Consider the following 25,465-nt stretch of genomic DNA (forward strand, 5'->3'; position numbering starts at 1 on the left):
GCTTGTTGGTGGATGAGGAAGTTTAATGAAGAACATTATGCAAAATATTTGTGCAGAAGTATCTTTGCCTGTTTCAAGCTGAACGCTGAAAAGGTCACCACACGTTTGACTAAAAAGTAAAAGAGAATTCAAGAAAAAACATGACACATAGTTTAACAATCTTTTTTTTGTTTGTTAAATCATTTGTCACATAAAAAAGGTTGAAAACAGACGCACATAAAATGTCTAAAAACATACCTGAGATCACAATCAACATTGCCTACAGTCATTAGCAACTTATAGAACTACATAGCGTGCATCAAAATTATAATTGTTTAATGATTACAGGAGTGCCACTTCCCTTTCAAGTATGTTTCTATTCATGGCAATTTATGAAACACTCCAAAACTGCCATAGAAAAAGTTAATTAGATGCTGGTACCTTATTAATCAACATTCTATGGGGTACCTTGTTCATGGAGCTCAATAATAATAATACACCTACCTGCTCAGTGAACTGTGTGCATACTAGTAACTTTACACTGATGCTTACTGATTCATATCTCCCTGGTAGTGCCTTGCATCCTCTACATCCACATCACACCCGCTAGTCCCTCCCCCACACATCTCACACTCCAGCGCCGCTGTCCGATAGGCCTTCCACACCGTGGCGTCCTGCAGACACACCGTCCCGCCCCCTCTCTTCTCCTCAGCCTCGTTGCGGTTGATGTCGCCCACACACACCCAGCCAGCAGCTCCTTCCAACCCACCTCCGGTGGTACTCACGGCCCACTTGGAGTGGTCGTTGGAGGCCTTGAAGGTGATCCTCCCGCCTGGGGAGATAAGCTGGATGTCCAGGACCTTCCAGCCCAGGGAGCAGTCAGAGGGCAGGATGCCAGTGGAGCGGATCCAGAACTGGACTAGGAGGTCTGACTGGAGGGAGGGAGCCACCCAGGAGTGGTACAGATCTAATGGGAGACAGGAGGAAGGGAAATGGGAATATTGTGGTTAAATGTTGGGTCAATCACAACGACAAAACGGTAATGACATGAATAGTCATTCTTACCATGAAACAACACTTCAACAGTACAAAAAAATGACAAATTAATCGTTTCTAAATTGTTCCTTACCATTATTGAATGATCTCCCCTTGGCAAAGCTGATGAACTCGGTTCCACCCAATGAGGTGAGAGGCACACTGCGATTGGATGCAGGTTGGGTGTGCGGTAAGCTGCTATAGGCCATCTGACCTTGGCTGTTGTTACAGACGTCAGCCAGTGCGGGCACCAGAGAGGCCAAGGAAGCAGGGACACCACAGTCATACACATTGGGCTGGTTGATCTGCAACTGCTCTCCTGCAATTTAAAACATAATACATGTCAACTGAACACTTCAAACATTTCAATCAATGAATTGTGTAAAAAGTAAAGCAAATAATGATGAATTGACTGATCAATCCGGTTTGGCCGCCATTGTAAATAAGAATTTGTTCTTAACTGACTAGTTAAATAAAGGTTAAATAAAAAAATGTAAATAAGCACCAAGTTCCAAGACAAGTACTATCTTAATCTAGAGCATGACTTATTACTATGACAACTTTTCAAATTCTTCAAACAGAGTAGCATACAAGACCACTGACTGTGGCTGAGATTGAAAACGTTTTAAGACAAGACAATGCTTTGAGGTTGATGGAAGTTGGCCTCCACTGAGAACTCCCATCACAATTACTGACACTCGTCTTAAGCTGAACAAAAATATATACGCAACATGTGAAGTGTTGGTCCCATGTTTCATGAGCTAAAATAAAAGATCCCAGAAATGTTCCATACACACAAAAAGCTTTTTCAATCTCAAATTTTGTGCACAAATTTGTTTACATCCCTGTTAGTGAGCATTTCTCCTTTGCCAGGATAATCCATCCAACTGACAGATGTGGCATATTAAGAATCTGATTAAACAGCACTATTGTTACACAGGTGCACCTTGTGCTGGGGACAATTAAATGCCACAAATGTCTCAAGTTTTGAGTGAGCATGCAATTGGCATGCTGACTGCTGGAATGTCCACCAAAGCTGTTGACAGATAATTGAATGTTCATTTCTCTACCATAAGCTGCATCCAAATAGAGAATTTGGCAGTACGTCCAACCGCTCTCACAACTGCAGACCACATGTATGGCGTTGTGTGTGCGAGCAGTTTGCTGATGTCAACGTTGTGAAGAGAGTGTTCCATGGTGGCGGTGGGGTTATGGTATAGGCAGGCATAAGCTACAGACAACGAACACAATTGCATTTTAACAATGGCTATTTTGAATGCACAGAGATACCATGAAGAGATCCTGAGGCCCATTGTCATGCCATTCATCCGCCGCCATCACCTCATGTTTCAGCATGATAATGCACGATCCCATGTCACCAGGATAAACAATTCCTGGAAGCTGAAAATGTCCCAGCTCTTCCATGGCCTGCATACTCACCAGACATGTCGCATGTTGTGTTTATTACATTTACATTTAAGTCATTTAGCAGACGCTCTTATCCAGAGCGACTTACAAATTGGTGCGTTCACCTTAAGACATCCAGTGGAACAGCCACTTTACAATAGTGCATCTAAATCTTTTAAGGGGGGGGGGGGGTGAGAAGGATTACTTTATCCTATCCTAGGTATTCCTGAAAGAGGTGGGGTTTCAGGTGTCTCCGGAAGGTGGTGATTGACTCCGCTGTCCTGGCGTCGTGAGGGAGTTTGTTCCACCATTGGGGGGCCAGAGCAGCGAACAGTTTTGACTGGGCTGCGCGGGAACTGTACTTCCTCAGTGGTAGGGAGGCGAGCAGGCCAGAGGTGGATGAACGCAGTGCCCTTGTTTGGGTGTAGGGCCTGATCAGAGCCTGGAGGTACTGAGGTGCCGTTCCCCTCACAGCTCCGTAGGCAAGCACCATGGTCTTGTAGCGGATGCGAGCTTCAACTGGAAGCCAGTGGAGAGAGCGGAGGAGCGGGGTTTATATTTTTGTTCAGTATAACTCCACGAGAGACATGAAACTTACAGAGCAAACATCGCACCGCGGGAGGAGTATGGTCTCTATGGTTACAGTGCCATAGAGGATAACCCTATCTGTCACTACGGTAACAGCATCATTTGCTAGCCAGGTTGTAGTGGCACTTGCTATTACAATATGCTAAAATGCTAATGACCTAAATTGTTTATGCAAATGTCATTTTTTGTTCACAATTATTGCGTCAACATTAATGTGGCTTTATTAGCTATTGCGTAATAATGAGTTAATTGTCATTTTTAAGTTCATTGCATGCAGGTTTTTCAGTGATAGGGGCAGCAGTACTTTACCATTAAAGACCCACTATTACTGTGGAGAATGACTATGACATAGGACTTAGTTTGTAGGGTCAGCAATAATAGTATGGCACCCCTGGAGAAAATGAGGGTTAAGTGCCTTGCTCAAGGGCATGTCAACAGATATTCCACCTAGTCGGCTCGGGTGGTACGCACAGACAGTGTCTCAGCATGAAACAGTCACATGAAATAGAACACATTTGTGTCTTCATGAAACAATTCACCGTTTCATGCATTATAACAGGGTGGATAATCCAAGATACTTTTCAGAATTCTATTTATAGTATTCTATTTATAGTATTCCATTTATAGTATTCTATTTATAGTATTCTATTTATAGTATTCCATTTATAGTATTCTATTTATAGTATTCCATTTATAGTATTCTATTTATAGTATTCTATTTATAGTATTCCATTTATAGTATTCCATTTATAGTATTCCAAATTACTTTTACAGGATTACAGTCTCACCAATGGCCTGAAAGCGCTCCAGTGGGTAGGTCACACAGATGAAGTTCTGTCCGTTCTGTACACCACTACCTGGGTAGGAATATTGCCCGATTTCCTTTACAGGGGGGAAATGAGGGGTGCTGTGGACCAACCAATAGCCCTGTGTCTTGTCCAATAAGACAACACCTGAGATGGAGAGAGGGAGATAACACACACATTGAAATCTGATTCATTTCACAACAGTACATACTCTCTTGTCAGACAAAAACATGAACATGCTACAAATGGAGGAGCTGGCCAGAGGCCTGGGTGCTGAGGTTAGCATTACAATGTAATGCCTGGTTACAGTATACAGCTGAGGTTGATATTGTCCTGACCTTTAGTGTGGCCACCTCGGCTACTAAGGAAACCAAATCCTTTTTCTCCCTCCTCGGGTGGTCTCTGGTCATTGTACAGGATGTATGCAATGTCACCATTCTGCAAAAGAAAGTACACACACTCATCAGAAGATATAGACTTTCATACATATTGCACACTCTAAACTCAGAAACAAACAAGGGTTATAGCGCCAATAGTGTTTGTTATTTGATAACATGTCATATGCTGTATTTATTTATCATGGCTGTCTGGGTGAAAAGAAAACTCCAATTGCACCTTAGTGAAAATTAGACAGTGAAAGAAACAACCCAGAAAAAAGTTATAGATCCACATTTAGATTTTTTGTGTCATTCTGTCTCACTCCACTGTGACATAAAAAGGGAGGGGGCAGCTACCTAAAATAAAACCTCAGCAGTGGTATATACATGTGTTGCAAGTGAAACTTAAAGGGAAAATCCACTCAAAAACAATCTTTTGGTCTTTTTTTTAATTAGTCGACTGTTGATACAGTCCCAAAATGGTTTGCATGTCAGCAGTCAAGTTTCAAGATATTTAACTTCTAAGAAACATGAAAAAACATTTTGGGCCTGATAGTTGAGTGGATTTTCCCTTTAAGTTTCACGGTTCATTCTAACGTGGTCAGATATTAATAATAGAAGGAACCAGACCTTCCCCTGCTCATACAGCTGGCCCACTGTCCTCCCCAGGGCTCCAGTGCTGTCGTTTACCAACACATTTCCATCCGTCCATCCCTCGCTCCCTTTGTCCATCAGTAGATAACTCTGTCCATCATTGGGAAATTCACGATCAACATGGGGGAGTTTGTAGAGATAGAACCTGAGAGAAAGTATTTGATTCTCAGTACTGTGTGTTGTTATAGCATTTTTTTTTAAATATAACCAGGGAAGTCAGTTAAGAACAAATTCTGCCTTGTTCATGGGCAGAACAACAGATTTTTACCTTGTCAGCTCAGGGATTCGATCTAGCAACCTTTTGGTTAGCAGCCCAATGCTCTAACTACTACCTGCCACCCCATACCTTGCTTTGCACTCTGTCTGTGACTAAGTAGCTAACAGACCTAAGGGAAGAAGGAGGTCATATCAGTTCCATCTTCAGTCTGCCCAGAACTGTTTTCTCACCAGTCAACAGCTTCCCCTTGATCATTGTAACAGGAGATAGGTGAGGAGCCTCCCTCTTCTGGTTGAAACAGGATCATCAGGACAACAAGTGACAACATCTGAAGGGAAAGCAACGAGGTCAAAGTAGTTTTAGGAACTGTGAAAAACTATTGTCGAAATGACAACTTCAACATTTGTTGACTAAAATGGAAAAGGGTTGGCTTTGAAACAAGAAGTGAATGCGGCGATGCATTACAAATTGGAACAGTAGCCGACAGTCCATGATACAATTATGTTATGATGTTGTAACAATGTATCAGAAGTAAACTAACAAAAAGTATGCGATTTTGCATTGATTTGATATCTAATTGATTTGTCAACTGCTTTACAATCAATTAGGATGAAGCATAACCCATGCAAACTAAATGTATAGCCCCCTCAAACTCAACTCTTAAAGAAGCCAGTTCCACTGCGTTCTTTGTTCCCCTCTAATCAGGAGGGACAGATTCAGATCCAGGTCTGCGCACATAATGATCAGCTATAACAGAAACCCAGCAGGCTCAGGACCTCAATAAAGAGTTGAATACCCCTGCTATAGCCTGTGCCCCACTGGTTGATTGAAAAGTCTAATATATACATCAACATTTAGCCTACCTTTGAGTAGATAAGAATTTGACAAGGGCGCTGATTCTACAGCTTTTTCCGTATCCACGTGATCTTCGATTGTGGCGAACGATTCCATTTCTTTATTTGAGATGCATCCTTGTTTTGAAGTATGATGTCACGGGGCGGGCTTTTGGTCACGAGTTAATAAAGTGGAGGAACTGCATTAACGCCCTGGACCAGAAGCACCCTTCTGCCTTTTACACATGGGGGAAATCTATTCATTTAAATGGAATCAGAGCGTATATGAGCATAAAGCAAGCCGCAAACGTATGACACATATTTATTGGATACATATTAAATTAACAAGTGTGTTTTCCTTGCTGTTGTCAACAATGGTTGAACAGTTACAGGGATGAAGTTGATACATTTCCACTTTTCTGTGGACAATTAATCCTCAGCACATGTAGGCTAGCCTAACAGCCTAGTTGTTCCTGAAAAGTTGATTTCTAGTGCATTGCAACACTGTAATGTAAAGGCAGATATCTGTCGTTTGACAATTGAATAATGCATATTGAGTGGTTATGGCAAATTGCCTGGGATTGAGAACCTCAACATTCTGAAAAAAGCACCATTATGCACACATTATAAAGAAATGAGACCTTTACATTATTATGTCACTCTCTCTTTCATTGGATTCCAGGCAATGCTACCAGACTACTGTATGATATATTATACCCCCCCCCCCCAAAGATTGCTTTGATGACAGGCTGTAGCTCAGTGTATAGCCTACACTTTTGGTTGGTTTGTTGACGTTTTTCTCAATGCCTGTCTCATGCCTTTCTTTCACAATTGCATCTATTTTGTGTCTTTATCTTTTTGTATTTAAAAAAAGAATCCTCCTTTTAATATCCCACCAAAACAGTTTCTCTGTCTTTGGGACTTTGTTTTTAACAATTGTAAAGAAGGTCTAGAAGGCTAAAGAAAGCTAAAGAAAGTACTCCACTTCAGGTTCCTTGTGTTGCACAGAGCATACTTAGCATTTTTTGACCTTCGAGCAGCCAGTTGTCATATGATATGATAACTTTTCACTGCTCTTGCTATTATCACTGCTCTTTAATAAGCTTCAAGTATTGGCCTCAATGCCTTCGTCAGCAGTGTGCAGGTTTCTTATTTTTTCCACATCTTATTCAACCTGCAATGAAGATAGCTCAAATGTGTGAGGGCCTTTTGCATGTTGAATCACACTTTGAAGAACTGCCATAATAAGCATTCTTCCTCATCACTTACCACCTTCTCTGCACAGACAGTTCCAAGACTTCCTCTGAAAGTTGCCGTCTCAGTTGGAGTGGACTGGAGTCTGACAAGACTGCAGGCTTCCTGGAGGCCCCCAGTGTTTTGATGCTGTGTTGGCCCTTGCATTGGCCCTCAAAATCTCTGTGGAGTCCAGTAGACAAAGGCTGAGGGACTTTATCATAAGCCTTCTCAGTGAACAACTAGAAACACTCTTGATGCAGGTCAAACATTTAACGCTTATTTATTCTCGTGAGGAGCTGAATTCAAATATAAGATGGAAACACAAACACTCTCATTCATACTCGTTCACTGCTGTGGTGAGCAAAACTAATTTCCTCATATTGGAATAAACACATTTAAAGCACCCCAAAGTGTAGGGGCATTTTGAATAACATCCAAATTATTGTGCAGTCAACATACAAATCAGCCCACTCTGTAAGCTTAATATCATACAAAAAACATTGGAATGAGACTCTACAGCATTATGCAACTGAAATGACGACTCTATTATTCACATACAATGTTTTTATTAAATGACTGATGCAGGTATCGATACAGATGATACTGTCAACTCAGACCATAACAGAACAAAATGGTCATGCCTGGTCTGGCCAGGTGAATAAGAAGCAAAAGCCATTGCTCTATAGGGCTACACCACATACTCTGAGCCATTTGAGCCCATCTCTACAGCATGTGTATCTCTCAGGTTCCCAGAATCCCAGGCAACTCAGTCCTCTGGTCCTCCATGCGTCCTCCCTGGACACTCAGCAGTAAGGAAAAGAAGTCCTCATCATCCATAGGCCCTGGGGCCACACTGCGCTGCTCCTCCAGCCTACCCTGGGCCTGAAGTACAGAGACAGTCAGAAACACCACATGGTTTGATGCCTATTTTACACTGGACCTGAGGTACGGAGACGAGACATTACGCCTACGTAACATCACATAACACGATGCTTATACACCATATGACATGATGCTTATACACCATATGACATGATATGTTGTTACACCATACAACATAATAGCCAATGCCCATGTTACAGCACATGGCATACAGGTGTAGGATATTCCTTTGACCAGTATTGTTGCAGTAAAATAATCCTGCAGCAACAGCATTTGAATGTTTAGTCCATGATGTTGCATGATCGGTGGTTAGGCTATAAACTGGCCAAAATTAAGCTACTTGAAAAGGGAAATACTGTTAATATAACTGTGTTAGTGCGGGTTTTCCATTCATTTATGTAAAGCACAAAGTCATTGCATTTCCTGGGGCGCAGGAAAATGAAGATCCTTCATCTGTTATGCCAATGTAGCACTGTAACATGATATTAACGTCACACCATATGACATGATGCCTACATGATATTTTGCTTATGACAAGAACAAAATAATGTTTTGGTCAAATTGACTATTGGCAGCTTGGGTGATTACAGTTACTTACTTGCGAGATGAGAATCATATTGTACAAGTCCTCGTTCTGCACTGCAATTGGAGCAGACTTTTTAGGTTTTGTATATTTTACGCTGCTCCTCTTCTTATTGGCTTTCGGCTTAAGGGGTGGGGTGTCATGTAGTTCCACCCGCTGGTCGTCAAGCCGACGGCCTTGGGAAGTAGCCACCAAGTCAAAGAACTCATCTTTCTGCAGCGAGGTCATTGAGGAAAAATGCACTGTTGGGAATGGAAGGGGAGAAAAGAGAGTGGAGGCATGCTACATTTAGTGGCCTAGTTCCTTTAGTGTCCTAGTTAATCATTCAAGCAATATTATTTCAATATTTTACTAATGTACAGATGACATCCTAATATGTGTCCCTGCCACAGTTATATGATAGAAGCGCTTCAATGGATGTTGGTACCGTACAGTTATTTACAGCTTTTCCCCTTCTGTCATTTGAAGTGAGTCAGCGTGTCAATGTTGAAACAAGGGAAGCTAATGGCAAAAGTTGTTATGTTTACCACAGTCACTTAGTTATTATTACAGGGAGTTGTTTTCGCATTCTATCACCTCTGTGGGCTCTGTGGGCCGGAATGTAGGTGTTGGGTTCAGAATGGCATCTTCTCCTCCCTCTGAACGAGCACCGCTGGTCATTGAGTCGCCTTCCTTCTTGCAGAGTAAAGACCAGGTCATACAGAGCGTCTGGGAAGTAAGGGGTTAACCGTTGAGCCTGGGAAAGACAGGTGGCAGAAAGAGTAGTCATTATCAAGGACTTCAAAATGGGGGGTATCACTACTCATTTCAAATCCGCTGGCATTTCCACACATACACATTCTGTAACCACAAAATGAACCCCTCATTCTTCTACCACTGGGATGTTGTTTGTTCTTTTTCTATATGTGAAAGAAAACCCAATAACGGAATTATTGTAATTGTGGGCACAAGGGAAATTGCAGTATTTTTTAGTGAAAGCACATGTTATAGACCTGTTTTTGGGCATGCTCTGGGCACAGCGTATCTTTGGGCAACTGGTCAAAGGGAAGATGTCTATTTGTGTCAACTTGTAATCCTTGTGATGGTTTGTCCGTCTCCAAATCCTGTTCTGTTGTTTTGTATTTTTCTGTTTTATCCACCATCTCCATCCCTTCTTTCTTGCCATGTATTTTCGGGCCATCCATTACTAATTCATCCATCCCTTTAATGTGCTCAACCCCCTCCTCTGTCCCAGTCTCTCCTTTTGCTTGATTTATTTGGTTATCCTTTTTTCTTTTGTCGCCATCTCCGCTTTCAGTGTTGGCTTTTCCAATCTGTCCATGTCTGGCAGTGGCGTCCTCTTCCGCACTGGAGTCTTCATCGTTGCTCTTGCCTGTTATTGTCTCTATCCCTCCCTCAACATCCCCCTCCTTAATAATGATTAGATCCTCCAAGTGCTCCTCTTCAGCTGTTTCAACTTTGACCTTTGGGTATTCCATGACAACATCCATTTGTCTCAGTGTAAACCTGACAAAAAAAATGAGATAAGACAAATATATCAACTGATGTTCTATTGTACATTGTGAGGAATGTGGAACTGGTTCTAAGAAAATGTATTAGGTAATCTAATAGAGTTGATCAAAATGTTAACTCTCAACAACACATGTAGAAGACTTCTAGTGTGACACAGACTGAACGGCTACTGTACCTATAAGCATAATATGGTATAATCTCAAGAGGGGTGTTTATGAAAAACCAGGACTGGTTTCCTGCTCACTTCTTTAGGCACTGAATTCCTATCTTGGATTGTACTTGCCCGCCTGCTAATCATTACCTTACCCACCCACACTCTCAATAAGTCTATCGTACCTGTGTTTTCCTGGAGTTCAGTTTCTGATAAACATCATCTTCTTGTGTCCACATGGATTAGGCATGGCATCACTGATTCACATGGCAGTTTTCTTCATGACAACGAATCAGTTATGCTTCACATATCACCGTGACGAGCTCTCGCTCGCTAGTCTCTTCCTGTTCCTCTTACCCCAACCCACCCCTATTTATTTCTCCCCTATCTCTCTGTGTCATTGATTTATGAAATATTACTGTAAAAAGTGAAGTGGTGCGATGTTATCAAATAGCCTTGTTTTTAACAAAGTCAAAACTCATAATTTGAGATGAACATCAGAAAGGGGGAAATGACTATGAAGTTTTGCTCTGCTTGTGTTGCATTTTCAGCAGAACAGCATACAGTCAGAAACAGCAACATGTTGAAACAGGCACTCTGTTATTCTGACAGAGACTGTGGTTTGGCATACTTCCTGTTGACTTGCAGCTAAAGGAGAAGTAGACAAAGTGTGAGAGAGAGAGGGAGAGAGATATAGTCAGATGTTGATTATTTTTGGTGAAGTGAGAGAACAGAAGGGAGGGTAATTGTTCATTTGTGTATGTTCATATATGACTTGTCTGTGTCATGTTATGTCTTGTCCCTGTGCTTTCTCTTCTCTTCGTTTCCCCCTGCTGGTCGTATTAGGTTACTATCTCTCTCTCTCTCTATCGTTCCGTTCCTGCTCCCAGCTGTTCCCCATTCTCCTAACGACCTCGTTTACTCTCTCACACCTGTCTCCTCTTTTGCCCTCCGATTAAGTCTCTATTTCTCTCTCTGTTTCTGCTTCTGTCCTTGTCGGATTCTTGTTTGCTTTGCCCTTGTCCCGTCCTGTCGTAATCTGCCTCTTCATCAGATGCTGCGTGTGAGCAGGTGTCTCTGTCCTCTACGGCCCGCACCTACCCAGAGGGACCTGCAGTCTGTTGCCGCTAGCCCTGCAATTCTCCTCTACTACTAGAAGGAGGACTCTCCTGCAAAGATAGAGGATTTATGTTTTCCCTGTTTGGACATCTCCTGTAAAGATTGAGGATTTATGTTTTCCCTGTTTGGACATTAAAAGACTCTGTTTCTGTTGAATCGCTGTTGGGTCCTCACTCATCTGCATAACAGTCTGAACTATTCTGTAGTTCTAAAAAATGTTCTGCTGTATATCACCCACTGATGTATGAAACTTTCACTGTAAATTAATTTGTCAAATCTGTTAATATTATGGAGTGCTTGTATTGTCCCATATGGTGAGAGTAGGCCACAACACATCCGCCACGCTGACCCTCAAGCTCTTTTGACTCATCACATACACAGCTGCTACTACTTATTATCTATCCTCTTGCCTAGTCACTTTAACCCTACCTATATATAAATCTACCTCAATTACCTCATAGTACCCCTGCATGTCAACTCGGTACTGGTACCCAGTGTATATAGCCAAGTTATCGTTACTCATGGTGTATCTATTCACTGTGTTATTATTTTTCTATTTTTCTCTCTACATTGTTGGGAAGGGCCCGAAAGTAAGAATTTCACTGTTAGTCTACACCTGTTGTTCACAAAGCATGTGACAAATAAAATGTGATGAAAATAAATATTTGATGATTTGATTGGTAAAGACCTGTGTGTGACCTTATTACGAGGCTGATGCATTATTAAATTAGCTGACATGAAATCAGAAGATGATCCCTTCCCCATCATGGATGCAAATGCTCAATGTATTAGGCTACTTGCAGATTGAAAGATCCCCCTCTTCTCCAGTGGCGGTTCTGGGGCCCCTGTGACAACAATTCTGGACGCCATTGTGGCCTCCCTAAATGTGGAGTATGAAATAGTTTTTACATAACTAATTTTTGCTATCATTCTTTTTTTACATCCATTATTAGACAGTGGCAACAATGATGATTATGAACATGGTATTTTGCCTGCTAATGCCTGCAATGCAGTGAAGAAAACGATATGTCAACAATAACGTCTAAAGTAACTGGCCCCTCTAACAGTACAACTGTTATATCCATCTACCTGGTTGTTCAGAAGACTTACTTAGTTTAAAAGTCATAGCTATGAATATCCCTAGTACAGTAGCCTATGGGGCCTGTCTGGAGTACAAATCGAATTTTATGAACATTCTTGTTCGAGACTTTCTTTGTCAATCGCTAGGGGACTCTCGTGCAGGCCTGCTCTAGTGTTTGAGTTTTGAAGGGTGTGTGACTGTGATTACTCGTCCGCGCCACTGTGTGCCGCTCAGGATGTTACAGCAGCAGCCTCTCACTGGCAACGGGCCCTCTAACGGCCGGGGCCTTGGCCAGAGCTCTCACCCCGGTATGCACCCTCTAAACTCGGTTCATCCATCTTCCCACCACCGCTCCGATGGAGACACGGGCCACGAAGGCGCAGAAAATGGACATGAAAGCCGCAGAGACATTGGTGACATATTGCAACAAATCATGACCATCACCGACCAAAGTTTGGACGAAGCACAAGCAAAGTTAGTCATAATTGTTTCTAACTTATTCAGATTTAGCTACACCTTACTGCAAAGTTGCTCAATGGCCAAGAGTTAGCTAAAGTTTTCAGAAGTTTTAATTTTTTTCAACTTTGAAGTTTTTTAATAAGCTAACTAGGTAGACAACGTTGCTAGATAGCTAACTGGCTTTGTTTCATGATAAAGCTATTTGCACGCCTTATTAAATGGTCATCACTTCTTCCCCTGGACTATTTACAAGCCTGTTGTTGTGAAATTTATAAAAACCGAAATAATTTTTGTGGCTAACTCGATGAAGAGGGTGAATTCTTGCTAAGCTAAAACTAGCCAGTTATCGAGCTACGCTCTATTGCTTTGTGTTACTACTAACGGCTATATTTACATGTATATGAATAACAATATGTTATCAACGGACTGTGGCCATAATCTTGACATCATCCATTTCATGTTACATTTGTTCTACGAATAGAATGTTAACATATTAGCTACATATTGTAGCTGCTACTAGCTAGCCATAGCATTTCGTAGCTAACGTTAGCATAGCAGGCTGCAGTGAACTCGTCAAAAGGTCACGAACAACAGAGCCGATGTTTGTTATGAATGTCATCTAGTTAACGTCAGCTAGCTATATTAAGCGTGTGAAAGCAGGGAGCTAGCTAACTTATCAAATATTTTGTTGGTGCTAATGGCTCGTTGCTAAATAGCTGGCTAGATAAACTAGATAGACAGCTACAGTAGCTAGTTAGCTAGCTAATAATAATAACAATTATCTTTTTTTCATTCGTCAGAAAACACGCATTGAATTGCCATCGAATGAAACCAGCTTTGTTCAGCGTCTTATGCGAGATCAAAGAGAAAACGGGTAGGTTAATTTTCACTAACTGAAACCCTTTGTTTGATTTAAAACTTGTTGCTAATTCGTTTAAAAGTTTCTGACCATCTGTGATGAAAACAGATGTTGGCTCCATCATAATAACGAGTTGCGCATAATCCATGCATTTGGATGACAGTTAGAACATTCTCTAACTATTTACAATTTTCAACAACATGTATTGTGTATGATGACTTTAAAAATGTTGCGCAAGATGAGCCTTCCATTACTTGTTTCTTCCACAAAGTGCTTCTCCAAGTCTGTACCTCAGAGGGAAAATATTTTTATATACACTGAACGTAAATGTAAAGTGTTGGTTTCATGAGCTGAAATAAAATATCCCAGAAATTTTCCATATGCTTTTTTGTGCACAGATGTATTTACATCCCTGCTAATGAGCATTTCTCCTTTGCCAAGACAATCAATCCACCTGACAGGTGTGACATATCAAAAAGCTGATTAAACAGCATGATCATTACACCTTGTGCTGGATACAATAAAAGGCCACTCTAAAATGTGTAGTTATGTCACACAACACAATGCCACAGATATATTTTTTTAGGTAGCATGCAATTGGTATGCTGACTGCAGGAATGTCCACCAGAGCTGTTGCTACCATAAGCCACCTCGGTGGGATCATGGTATGGGCAGGCATAAGCGACGGACAACGAACACAATTATATTTTATCTATGGAAATATGAATGCAATGAATTGTCGTGCCATTCATCTGCCACCAACATCCATGTTTCAGCATGATACTGCAAGGCCCCATGTCGCAAGGATCTGTACACAGTTCCTGGAAGCTGAAAATGTCCCAGTTCTTCCATGGCCGAGCACAATGTCAGCCATTGAGCATGTTTGGGATGCTCTGGACTGACATGTTCGACAGTGTGTTCCAGTTCCCGCCAATATCCAGCAACTTTGCACAGCCATTGAAGAGGAGTGGGACAAAATTCCAGAGGCCACAATAAATAGCCTGATCAACTCAATGTGAGAAGATGTCGCGCTGCATGAGGCAAATGGGGGTCACACCAGATACTGGCTAGTTTTCGGATCCAAGCCCCTACTTTTTTTTTTAAAGGTATCTGTGACCAACAGATGCATATCTGTATTCCCAGTCATGTGAAATCCATAGATTAGGGCCTAATGAATTTACTTCAATTGACTGATTACCTTATATGAACTGTAACTCAGTAATATCTTTGAAATTGTTGCATGCTGCATTGATATTTTTGTTCAGTGTAATAGGAGACATTGTAACTCTTAATTTTCCATGAATCAGATTGACAGACCTCTCTTGTTGCAGGCCTATCAATGCGAAATGCTCAGGAGGAAGAATCACAGGACCCACAGCTGGTGCGATTGGACAACATGCTGCTGGCGGAGGGTGTGGCTGGGCCGGAGAAAGGTGGCGGGGCGGCAGCGGCGGTGTCCGCAGCCACCAGCTCTGGAGGGATGTCTCCAGACAGCTCACTGGAACACTCCGACTACAAAAGCAAGTTGAGCCAGATTCGCAACATCTATCACACTGAGATGGAGAAATATGACCAGGTACTTTTCTACTTCTTTTTTGGGGGGAAAGCAGTGGGGCAGTCCGAAACCTTTTATGTTTTTTTTGTTGCTTTATTGAAGAGATAGTAAAGTGTTGGAAAGACGGGGAAGATAGAGGGAGGGTGAGTCAAAGAGCAGTGGGCCGGATTCAAATTCATATTGACTCTGACATATATATGTGTGCTGGGCTCATTGGCTGTACTTGATTTGAGGTGGAGGGACTTGACACTTTACACACACTGAAAATGACACCCTTTAGCAAAGTAAACTAAAATGTGGTGATGTTATAATTTAGGTGAGATAGTTGAACGTGAACATAAATGACCGACGTCAACAGTGTCGGCTCCTTTGAGCCCAACTGACTGTCATATGTGTCTCCAATACCCCCCTCTGTCTCCGTGTCTCCTGTAGGCCTGTAGTGAGTTCACTACCCACGTGATGAACCTGCTGAGGGAGCAGTCGCGTACCCGACCTGTGTCACCGCGGGAGATTGAACGCATGGTGGCCATCATCCACCGCAAGTTCAGCTCCATCCAGACACAACTCAAGCAGAGCACCTGCGAGGCCGTCATGATCCTGAGGTCCCGCTTCCTCGACGCCAGGTCAGCGTGTAACACTGCTATTGTGGTGACACAACACCTGTCAAAACTTGCCATGATAGTGAATGACAATTCATTTTCAGGTAGTATTTTTTTACGGAGAATAAATCATTCCATACATTTTTATTTTACCTTTATTTAACTAGGCAAGTCAGTTAAGAACAAATTCTTATTTTCAATGAAGGCCTAGGAACAGTGGGTTAACTGCCTGTTCAGGGGCAGAATGACAGAGTTGTCAGCTCGGGATTTGAACTTGCAACCTTCTGGTTACTATTCCAACGCTCTAACCACTAGGCTACCCTGCCACCCCATGAACAGTGATTCATGGTCATACCAGTCATATTTACAGAGCATTATCATGTTATTACAGTGCAGGTTGTGATTGACTATTGTGTGTCAATATCAGTTGTTACTGTAGTTGTGAAACGTACACTTCTGCCTGGGTTGTATGCCCACTCTCAACACACTCACCTTTGTGTTGTCAGGCGTAAGAGACGTAACTTCAGCAAGCAGGCGACGGAAGTCCTGAACGAGTATTTCTACTCCCATCTCGCCAACCCTTACCCCAGTGAAGAGGCCAAAGAAGAACTAGCCAAACAGTGTAGCATCACTGTCTCTCAGGTAACCTTGTGTCATAAGTATATGCGTCATATATTTACTATTAGCTCACCAATTGATACGTCCATAGACAGTTGACTCCATTGACCAGCCTCTTACTGGCTCGTTAATTGAACAGGTGTGCAACTGGTTTGGCAACAAGAGAATCCGCTACAAGAAGAACATCGGGAAGTTCCAAGAGGAGGCCAACATCTATGCCATGAAGACGGCCATCGTGGCGACACAGAACGAGGACTCTCCACACACGCCCAACTCAACAGGTAAGAGCTGAGGAAAGAAGCCAGGCCTAGTGATACACACCACTGTTTTGAGTTTATGGTTCAATTGATAATAGAAATGGATGGGTTGTTAGTGTTTTTGTGTTACGGAGCAGCAAGGGGAACTGCCCCTCCGTACCATCAGACTATGCTCCAACCTTACATTCCAACCCGCTCTGCCACCTCTGGTCTCTTAACCCTCCCAAACCTACCTCTACAAAGAGCTATGACTACATTTAGGCTAATGAAATCATTATGGAACGGAGCGCAGACCAACCTGTAACAGTTTGAACCCAACGCATGGCGCAATACTTGGCTGTGTCATCACACAGTTCCATGGTTAGTGCGGGCAATAGATGAGGGTATAGTCTACTATTGTACACTATCCTCCCTATTATAATTCTACGTACACTGATCTTCCAACATAACCATGGGTTAAAAACTGAATTTGGTGATTTTCAGAATGAATCAAACAACCGTTTTCTTTCAGGCATAAAGGCTCTCCGAACCTGTTTTTTCATAAATACTTTCCTAACCCTAAATAATCTGCAATCTATCAGCTTTCTATTTTTAATTCTACCAATTGGTGCTGAAACGGAGACGAATATGCATATATTTAGATGGCTTTCTTCCATTGATCCCTAATATTCTGAACCCATTCTCTCGATATATTCTGTTGAGTCTGTCAAAACAAATTCTAACTAAAAGGTACACCATATTTAAATGGATGGCTTAAAATAAATGTGCTGAAAACCCTATTGAATGAAAACTCCACAAGAAAATTGACCAGCAAGTGGGAGGGTTTACAGAGGTTGAATTAAGCTTAATCAGCACACGCAAGGGAACTATGTCTGCAACTGAATAAGATACGTCTGAACACCAACTACTGAGAAGTGCGTAGGAAAGGCCTGCCTAATTTCGTAGGAAAGACCTGCGTAATTTCCTAATTCGGAATTGGGCCTTTGGTGCTGTCGTGCCAACTCCTTGTCCAACGATAGAAGTCTGCTTCACAGCACAATCGGATCTGGGACCAGGCTGATATTGTATGCCTAGTAGCCCTTATTAAAGACATCTCCCCTTTTGTTCCTCCTCAGGATCAGATCTGGGACCAGGCTGATATTATATGCCTAGTAGTCCTTATTAAAGACATTTCCCCTTTTGTTCCTCCACAGGATCAGATCTGGGACCAGGTTGATGTTGTAGGCCTAGCAGCCCTTATTAAAGACATCTCCCCTTTTGTTCCTCCACAGGATCGGGGGGCTTCTCACTCACTGGACCAGACCTTTTCCTGGGTGTTCCACCAATAAATGGAGAGCAGCCTGTCTACATGGGAGCACAAGTATGGAACTTCACTGTCATTCACTTCATGTTACATATCATCTTTATTTTAGCTCGTAGCTAATTGAGATCACATTCTCATTCACAACAACAACCTTGGGGATGAGTTGTATTGGTGTGGAGAGGGGTTAGTGTAGGTTAATGCCGCTACACGTCACCACGTCTTTTTCTCTTTTGCAGACTAATGGGAACTGGCAAGGGCAAAACACGCCCCCCTCTGCCACTTCCCCGGGAAACGACCACTCGGGGGACTCTGACTGATGGCCCCGCCCCCTTTGGGTCGATGACATAGATGGAAAGATTGACAACGGAGAAAGAATGATATCACCCTTACTTGGCTGCAGTTTTTGTATGTCCTTTCTGTTTCTTACTGTCCAATGATACTGTTCATTATGTTTGTATGAGCTGAATGTGTGATTTTTGTGTGAGTGTGTGTGATGTTTTGTATTGGGATCATGGGTTTTTGTTTTCCACAACTTTATATGTTACTGTGGTATGTAGGCAGGGAGGCTTGGGAAATTGCGTTACCATTGTTTTATTAGGCTATATTATTAATGCTGTTATTACAAATATTTTAGGATTTTCGTTTAAAGCTCAGATATAGTTGCATTTAGAGGATGTGGGGGCAATATAGAAAATCCAAAGATTTAGTGTGTTTGTTTTCTCTTTTCTACTGGGCTTGTTTGTCTGTGTGTCTATATCATGAATGAAGTGTGTGTGCTGGATATATTAACAGTTTGAATGAGTATATCAACAGTGCTGTCATTCTGTACAGTGAGTGAAAAACACCTGTATTCTCTACCTCTTTTACAATAAAGTCTCTGTATTCACAGTCAGTTGGTCTGTCTTGATTGGTTGATATCAGCATAAGAGAGACAGGTCACTGCCTAACATGGCAGAAAAAAAATGCACATGAATCATTTCATAGTTTATTGATTTAGATATTTAGAGTAAATTAAGTTACTCATTTATTGACTGAGTTTATATCCCGTCTGTCAATCTGCTGTTATTTAGGGGCAAGGAGCCTGTTACAGAAAATGTAAACAGCACATGATTGACATGGTATTTGGGGTCATTTTAGCAGAGCTCTCTCCCTTACAAAGCTGTTTGTTTAGAGTCGGGCATGTGGTTATTTAGCTTCTCATTTCGGGCATTCTGGTCTGCCTTTTTAAAACTTGCTGTTTCAATCTCTGGCGCCGCCCTGTTGGGGTTATCGCTACTATCGACTATTGATCTACGATTTGATTGGATGGGAACATCTGTAGGAGGGACTACGATCACTCTTTCTATGGGCTCATTGGCAATTTTCTCTGATAAGGCAACATAAGTCGGTTCGGGCTGCTGTGAACTGGAGCGACGCTGCATTGCATTCTGGGTACAGGAGAAGGACCGCTGTCGAGGAGCAGGCTGGGGTAACAGGAAGTGCGGTGTCGCTGCTCTTGGGACTTTCTGGGGCCTTTCACGATCTTCGTCCTCTGAGGTAACTTCCTGCAGAGTGCTGATTGGCCGTGGGGGACGCCCCATGATTCTTGGGGTGACCAGTGCGGTCACTGATTGGTTGAGCTGTGGCCGCCAGTTCTGAGGGGAAGGGCACTGCACTCTGCCCATTGACCAATCACTGTCAGAGGAAGAGGGCGATCAGATGAGTAGGCAGTGATGAATTTGCCTTACCAAGATTAGTAAATTGCTAAATGCTATTGTGAGTAGATGTGTCAAATGCCACAAGACTTTACCTTGGTGGAGGCGAAGACATATCCCGATGCCCTATGACACCAGAGAAGGAGGCACTTCTCCCAGGGAGCCCAGGGGAATTCACCCATTGGCTATACAGCAAGGCACGCTCATCCCACAGCATATCATTGGCTTGCTCCATAGGAATAGGCCCTCTCTGAAACCTGTGAGCCAATAGGAGCTCCAAGACTTGATGATGCATGCCCTCTCGGGCAACATCCAGTGCCCGGCGTCCTCTGCGATCAGACAGATCCTGATTGGCCCCGTTTAGGAGCAGGAACCGGGCGGTGTCGTAGCAACCGTGGAGGGCGGAGAGGAACAGAGCAGTCTCACCCTATCAGATAATGGGAGTGGTATATATCAGAGAATGGGAGTGTCGAAGCAATAATATGAGAGTACCTTAAAGTTGAACCATTCTACGCAGATTCAACTGAATATAGTTTCTTCGAAGTTCCTCTTCCTAAATCTTCATACTAGTACGTGAATAATCATAAAAGCAGAGGCTTCTGCTGGCCTTGGTACCTTGTTGTCCTGTAGGTCCACAGCAGCACCGTAGCGAGTGAGGGTTCTTGTCAAGGAGAGGTGGTTAACTGAGGATGCCCAGTGGAGGGCTGATCTCCCTGGGAGAGAGAGTGCATTTCAAGTGGAGGAAGGTGAGGGAAGGAAGGTGGGAGTTCAGTACAGAAAGAGAGGGAGTAAGTCAGCCAGTGAACAAACATTATACAACAGAGTCAAGCCCAAAGGGTGAAAGACGGGGAAGAGGGAGATTTTGAAAGGGAGGAAATGAGAATGCAAATGATGGTGAGGGACTAGGGAATTAGCCCGAGAGAGAGAGAGAGAGAGAGGTGGTGTGTGAGAGAGAGAGAGAGAGAGAGAGAGAGAGAGAGAGAGAGAGAGAAGAGCAAGGAAGGCTAATATGGTACATCCACACTGCCTGGGCACTAGGGCACATTAACTTCTGTATCGGTTTGAGAGGGGGGCAGCAGGGGTGCTGTAGAGAGGAATGGAAGGGAAGAGTGGGAAGCCATGGAGGTTTTACCAGAACAGAATAGAAGAGAAGGGACACAAAAAGGGACGCGACATGGGGAGGACCAGAGAGAGATGGGGTCAGTTACACTGGTTACTCAACCCCTCAAAGTAATACAATATAGTAATATGTATGCGAGGTAGTGTGTTTATAAGCTAGTTATTACACCTATGGAAGCTACATAACATTTATGGACATTTGTTCCACGTAATATTGATTTTTAAAATATATTTGCACAATAATCCTCCCATTACACTCTACAGGGAAGTTCAGTTTACTTATTTTACCATCTAGCCTACATTTTGGTTAATAATATAATTGGGAAATTGGGAGAGTAAAGTGATACCAGTGTGGTCGGTGTTGTTGACCGGCACCCCAGCTCGTAGCAGCTCCAGAACCACACGGTCAAGCCCACTCCGGACCGCACGAATCAGGACAACTGACCCATCTGGACCACACCACTGAACCGAACCAGACTGTCAAAATAATATTTGGTATTGTCAAAATAGAACACTGTAAATAATAACCAGCATTATCTAAAATGTAAATAAACATATGGACATTTATGTAGAATATGTATGGAACTCACTTGATTGGGTGTTCTGTGATGTGTCAACGGGACAGCATTTCTCTCCCATCCTCTTGGGGGAGCTAAAAGGGGAGCTGAACGTCCATTTAGTTTCATGCTTAGTTACGTTGTGCAAACCGTAAACTATTCTGTGACAAATTAATATAAGAGAATAATGAATCATTTTACAAGCCTACTAATGCAGTATGTTAACCATGATCAGAAGGTGATGTTACGTTGTGTGGGTGATTGTGGGTGGCTCGGAGGGCTGCGGTAGTGCTTCTGCTCTTGCGTCCGGTGGTCACAGATGGACCTGTTGATGTCCTCCATAGAGCTCTGTGTAAAGTCAGTGTCACTTCCAATATCCAGGTCCTTTTTCAGGGGCCTGAAATCATACGTTTATGAATAGTAGTAATTTGTGCATACTTAGTGATATTACTACAGTATCACTAATATTGTGTAAAATAGAGGCAGTCCAACAGAACAGTTTTATCTTACAGACAGATTAAAAGTTCAGTTAGGTTAAAATGACCCTAATGCAAACAACCGAAAGCCATACAACCCATTACAATGAAGCAAACTGTTATGTGATCACAGCGCTGTTGATTTACTAGACTGAACATCCTCTAACTTCTCCCATAATCCTTCATCTTCACTCACCGCAGTCGAATGGCATCCTCCCCCAGTGGATCTCTGCGTCTTTTCTTCTCAGCCTCCTTTGCTTTCTTCTTCTTTATCCCATTCCTGCCTTTCTCTCTCCCTGTCCTGCCCCTCTGCTCTCGGTGGGGTGTGTGCTGTGCCCATGCCTTGGCCACATTGGCTCCGCTGTCATTCTCAGTGACAGTGGATCTGTGCCTAACCCTCTCTCCTCCCTCCCTCTCCGCTCGTCGTCGTCTCACCCTTCTGATCGCCAAGACAACCATCAAGACCAAAGCCAGTACCAGGCCCGTTGCCACGCCGATCACAGCCCATAGCCATGGAGGTGTTGCTCCTGTGCAGAAAAGGGGTGCAGAGATATTAGATGGTACACACACACACACACACACACACACACACACACACACACACACACACACACACACACACACACACACACACACACACACACACACACACACACACACACACACACACACACACACACACACACACACACTATGTAACAGGATACATACCATTAGTTTCCTCTTTTTCCTCAACTGGGTCCTCCTCTCTCCCCCCTATTTCCTCCCCAACTCCTCTTACACTAATAATGGCCTTTAATTCTGGGTGAGAGGGGACCGACACACGAGTCGACGACGTAGCAGCCCGCAGGAAGTTAGCTGCTTCAATGGCGTACGGGAAACAGGTAGAAGGAAGATGGGAGCACGGCCTGTTATCCACTTGCAGGAATAGGAGAGAGCTGTTTCAGAGAGATGGGGAGTGAGAACATTGATGTGATGCTAACAAAAGAAACTCGGTTAAGGTAAAACATTTGGTGAAGCAAAATCATAATCTCTTTATAGTTACCCATTTGAGTCATCCGAGGAAGCTTGAGCCAGCAGGTTCTCGAGCTGCTGGGGATTAAAGGTGAAGAGGTCCTTGCTGGGGTCAAGGGGCACCATGCCACGCAATTTGAGGGGCGTCTGCAGGAGGGTGCTGAGGGCCCAGAGAAGGGAACTGTTGGAAAATGTGCCATGTTGCAGGGGGACGTGGGTGTGCAGGAGCAGGGTGCCCTTAGCCCACAGAGGGCTGTGGTGCCTGTGACAGTCACTCCCGTCCCAGCCACAGGCGGCGCTTTCACAGCCCTGGTCACAGTAAGAGTTGGCATAGTGGTCTCGGCAGTAGTGAATGTGGCCTGAGCTGAGAGGTGGGATAGATGAAGGGATGCAGAGAAAGTGTGAACCCCAGCTGAAACATCTGGATGTATACAAAAAGGAGAGTGAGAGTGATAAAGAGTAAAGAGCAGGGTGCGTTTCATTCCGGGAAGATGTTCTCTCCCCTCTGCTCTTATTCACTCCCCTCACCATGAATATGAGACTACTGGGTAAGAGTAAGTAACCATATTGCTTTCACATATCCAGTCCTGTTAGATCCATGAAGGAGAGTGAACAAAGGGAAAGGTTGATGGAACATCTTCCTGGAATGAAATGCAGCCCAGATCTCCCTGCTGCTACAGTGTCTTACTTGCAGTGTCCTTTGTCCCTCAGACAGTCGAACCCGTCCCTTAGACACTCAGGCTCGGTGCAGTCTTTATCACATGACCCATCTCCAAACGTGGCCTTACACTGTCTGGATGGACACTGGGCCCAGGGGTCACCACCGGGAGATGCTGCTGCTACTTGGGGAGGAATCACACACATACACACACACAAAGGTTGGATTTCCACTTGACACTAATATACTAACTTAAACTGAATCACGTTGGAAAAAATCATCCATTAATTACACTACTGTATCACGCAAGAACCTGTGCTTTGACCTACATTTTCAAGCTGTGTATTGTGTAGGCCTATGTGTACCTATCACCACCAAGCATTCATTGTTAACAATGCTTGGTACCATGCAGGCCAGGCAGGCTATGAAAGGTGTGTCCTTGGCATGAACCATGAAACGGGAAATAGGAGGCCTGACACAAACAGGAAGTCTCCAGGAGAGGCGAATAGCAACAGGAAATGGAGTGGGCTGGGACTAGATGAAGGTCGGAGGTCGTCACCCTGGCGATGAGGAATGTAATGGAGAGGGACAATGGAGAGGCTTGGCAGGTGTGTGAGGGACAATTAAATCATAACACAGGAGAGTTGGGATTAGACATAGTGTACTGTATAGCAGTGAACATTCAAGGAAATGCAGTACAATCTTTTTGGTTAGTTACATCTTTAAATCAGGGACACATTCATGCAGCATCTTATAAAGTGACGCTGAAAGAATGTGAGAGCAGCATATGTCAAGTACGTCACAGGATTTTCTCCGAATGATATATCCTCAGAAATCTATAAAACATAGAAGTGAGAATATCAATGTAATAAAAAAAAGTATGTTTCGTTGTTGGGAAGTACCATGTAGGACTTCCTCTCTTTAGACGATTACCTAGTAGAGACTCTACCTCACTCTCATAGGTATCTAACATCGTATCAACAAGATAATAGCTGGAAGACGGACTCACCTCGACACCACCTGCTCAAACCCAACAGAACAGCTGTCCACAGCACCAGCATCATTGGGCCAAGCAGGTCCCAGAGAGGAGGATGGAGACGGCAGTAGTCTACTCTCTCTCTCACTATCCTCCCAGCTGTACCAGTGCGGTTACTAGGTCCAATGGCTTGGTCCAGCTATGGCAGGTCCGTCAGGTCTGTACTCCGCCAAAGTGTCGCGAGGTATCTCTCTGGGTATCTTCAAGAGAAGACCGCGTTCGGAATTGGACCGTGTGAACAGTTTATGTCTAAAGTGTACACCCTAACCTCCAGTGCTGCTACCACCAACCTCCCTCTCTCTAATTCTTCCTCAGAAGCACTGCGGATATGTGGACAACTTCCTGCCACTGTGTGGAAAAGAATAGGAGCGGGATGTGTGTGTGTGTGTGTGTGTGTGTGTGTGTGTGTGTGTGTGTGTGTGTGTGTGTGTGTGTGTGTGTGTGTGTGTGTGTGTGTGTGTGGTCTTTGTGTGAGTCTGCAGTCAGTTTTTCTACTGATTTCAATGTCTCAGGATGTAATCTTTCAAATGAACCAGGCCCTGTATTCATAAAGCGTCTCAGAATAGGAGTAGCGATCTAGACCCCACCCCCCATTCATCCAAACATTTTAATTACATTTAAAAAAGGCTAAACCAATCCTAAATCAGTACTCCTTCTCTGAGTCACATTATGAATACAGGCCAAGGAGTAGGCCTGCATATGTCACTTTTTTACCTCCCATGCAGGAGCATGCTCTCTGCATTTAGAAAATATATATATAATCTTATCTACTGAAAACGACAAATAAAACTATTTCAAAAT

The 25,465-nt window shown here is 43.3% G+C and overlaps 4 protein-coding genes across 7 annotated transcripts; 1 reads left to right on the forward strand and 3 right to left on the reverse strand.

Moving 5' to 3' along the window:
- Nucleotides 1-146: 146 nt before the first annotated feature.
- Nucleotides 147-6,045, reverse strand: LOC115104311 (deoxyribonuclease-2-alpha-like). Its single transcript, XM_029625709.2, has 7 exons — nucleotides 5,927-6,045; nucleotides 5,294-5,391; nucleotides 4,823-4,991; nucleotides 4,154-4,253; nucleotides 3,798-3,962; nucleotides 1,109-1,333; nucleotides 147-946 (listed from the first exon to the last, which is right to left on the reverse strand). Exons 2-7 carry the CDS (start codon nucleotides 5,389-5,391, stop codon nucleotides 528-530), a joined length of 1,176 nt encoding a protein of 391 aa, XP_029481569.1. The 5' UTR covers nucleotides 5,927-6,045; the 3' UTR covers nucleotides 147-527.
- A 1,633-nt stretch (nucleotides 6,046-7,678) lies between these two features.
- LOC115114628 (uncharacterized) lies at nucleotides 7,679-10,543 on the reverse strand. Its single transcript, XM_029643038.2, has 5 exons — nucleotides 10,446-10,543; nucleotides 9,590-10,103; nucleotides 9,174-9,333; nucleotides 8,613-8,839; nucleotides 7,679-8,014 (listed from the first exon to the last, which is right to left on the reverse strand). Exons 2-5 carry the CDS (start codon nucleotides 10,085-10,087, stop codon nucleotides 7,874-7,876), a joined length of 1,026 nt encoding a protein of 341 aa, XP_029498898.1. The 5' UTR covers nucleotides 10,088-10,103; nucleotides 10,446-10,543; the 3' UTR covers nucleotides 7,679-7,873.
- Nucleotides 10,544-12,645: 2,102 nt separating this feature from the next.
- Nucleotides 12,646-18,998, forward strand: LOC115104332 (pre-B-cell leukemia transcription factor 1-like). The gene is made up of 8 exons (XM_029625752.2): nucleotides 12,646-12,934; nucleotides 13,720-13,793; nucleotides 15,110-15,354; nucleotides 15,766-15,956; nucleotides 16,439-16,574; nucleotides 16,690-16,831; nucleotides 18,079-18,167; nucleotides 18,347-18,998. The coding sequence occupies exons 1-8, from the start codon at nucleotides 12,696-12,698 to the stop codon at nucleotides 18,425-18,427; spliced, it is 1,197 nt and encodes a 398-aa protein (XP_029481612.2). The 5' UTR covers nucleotides 12,646-12,695; the 3' UTR covers nucleotides 18,428-18,998.
- An 84-nt stretch (nucleotides 18,999-19,082) lies between these two features.
- notchl (notch receptor, like) lies at nucleotides 19,083-24,986 on the reverse strand. Of its 4 annotated transcripts, none has more exons than XM_029625730.2 (11): nucleotides 24,638-24,986; nucleotides 23,659-23,809; nucleotides 23,002-23,334; nucleotides 22,668-22,894; nucleotides 22,153-22,483; nucleotides 21,729-21,877; nucleotides 21,514-21,587; nucleotides 21,271-21,400; nucleotides 20,420-20,517; nucleotides 19,900-20,231; nucleotides 19,083-19,784 (listed from the first exon to the last, which is right to left on the reverse strand). In XM_029625730.2, exons 1-11 carry the CDS (start codon nucleotides 24,690-24,692, stop codon nucleotides 19,262-19,264), a joined length of 2,403 nt encoding a protein of 800 aa, XP_029481590.1. In that variant the 5' UTR covers nucleotides 24,693-24,986; the 3' UTR covers nucleotides 19,083-19,261. The 4 variants fall into 4 exon arrangements, with proteins under 4 accessions (XP_029481590.1, XP_064865789.1, XP_029481598.1 ...); XM_065009717.1 differs by having other exon boundaries at nucleotides 23,002-23,130; nucleotides 23,659-23,812; XM_029625738.2 differs by having other exon boundaries at nucleotides 21,514-21,575; nucleotides 23,659-23,812.
- Between the last annotated feature and the right edge of the window lie 479 nt (nucleotides 24,987-25,465).

This window comes from Oncorhynchus nerka, linkage group LG3, assembly GCF_034236695.1.
Source record: "Oncorhynchus nerka isolate Pitt River linkage group LG3, Oner_Uvic_2.0, whole genome shotgun sequence".
Lineage (NCBI taxonomy): Eukaryota > Metazoa > Chordata > Actinopteri > Salmoniformes > Salmonidae > Oncorhynchus > Oncorhynchus nerka.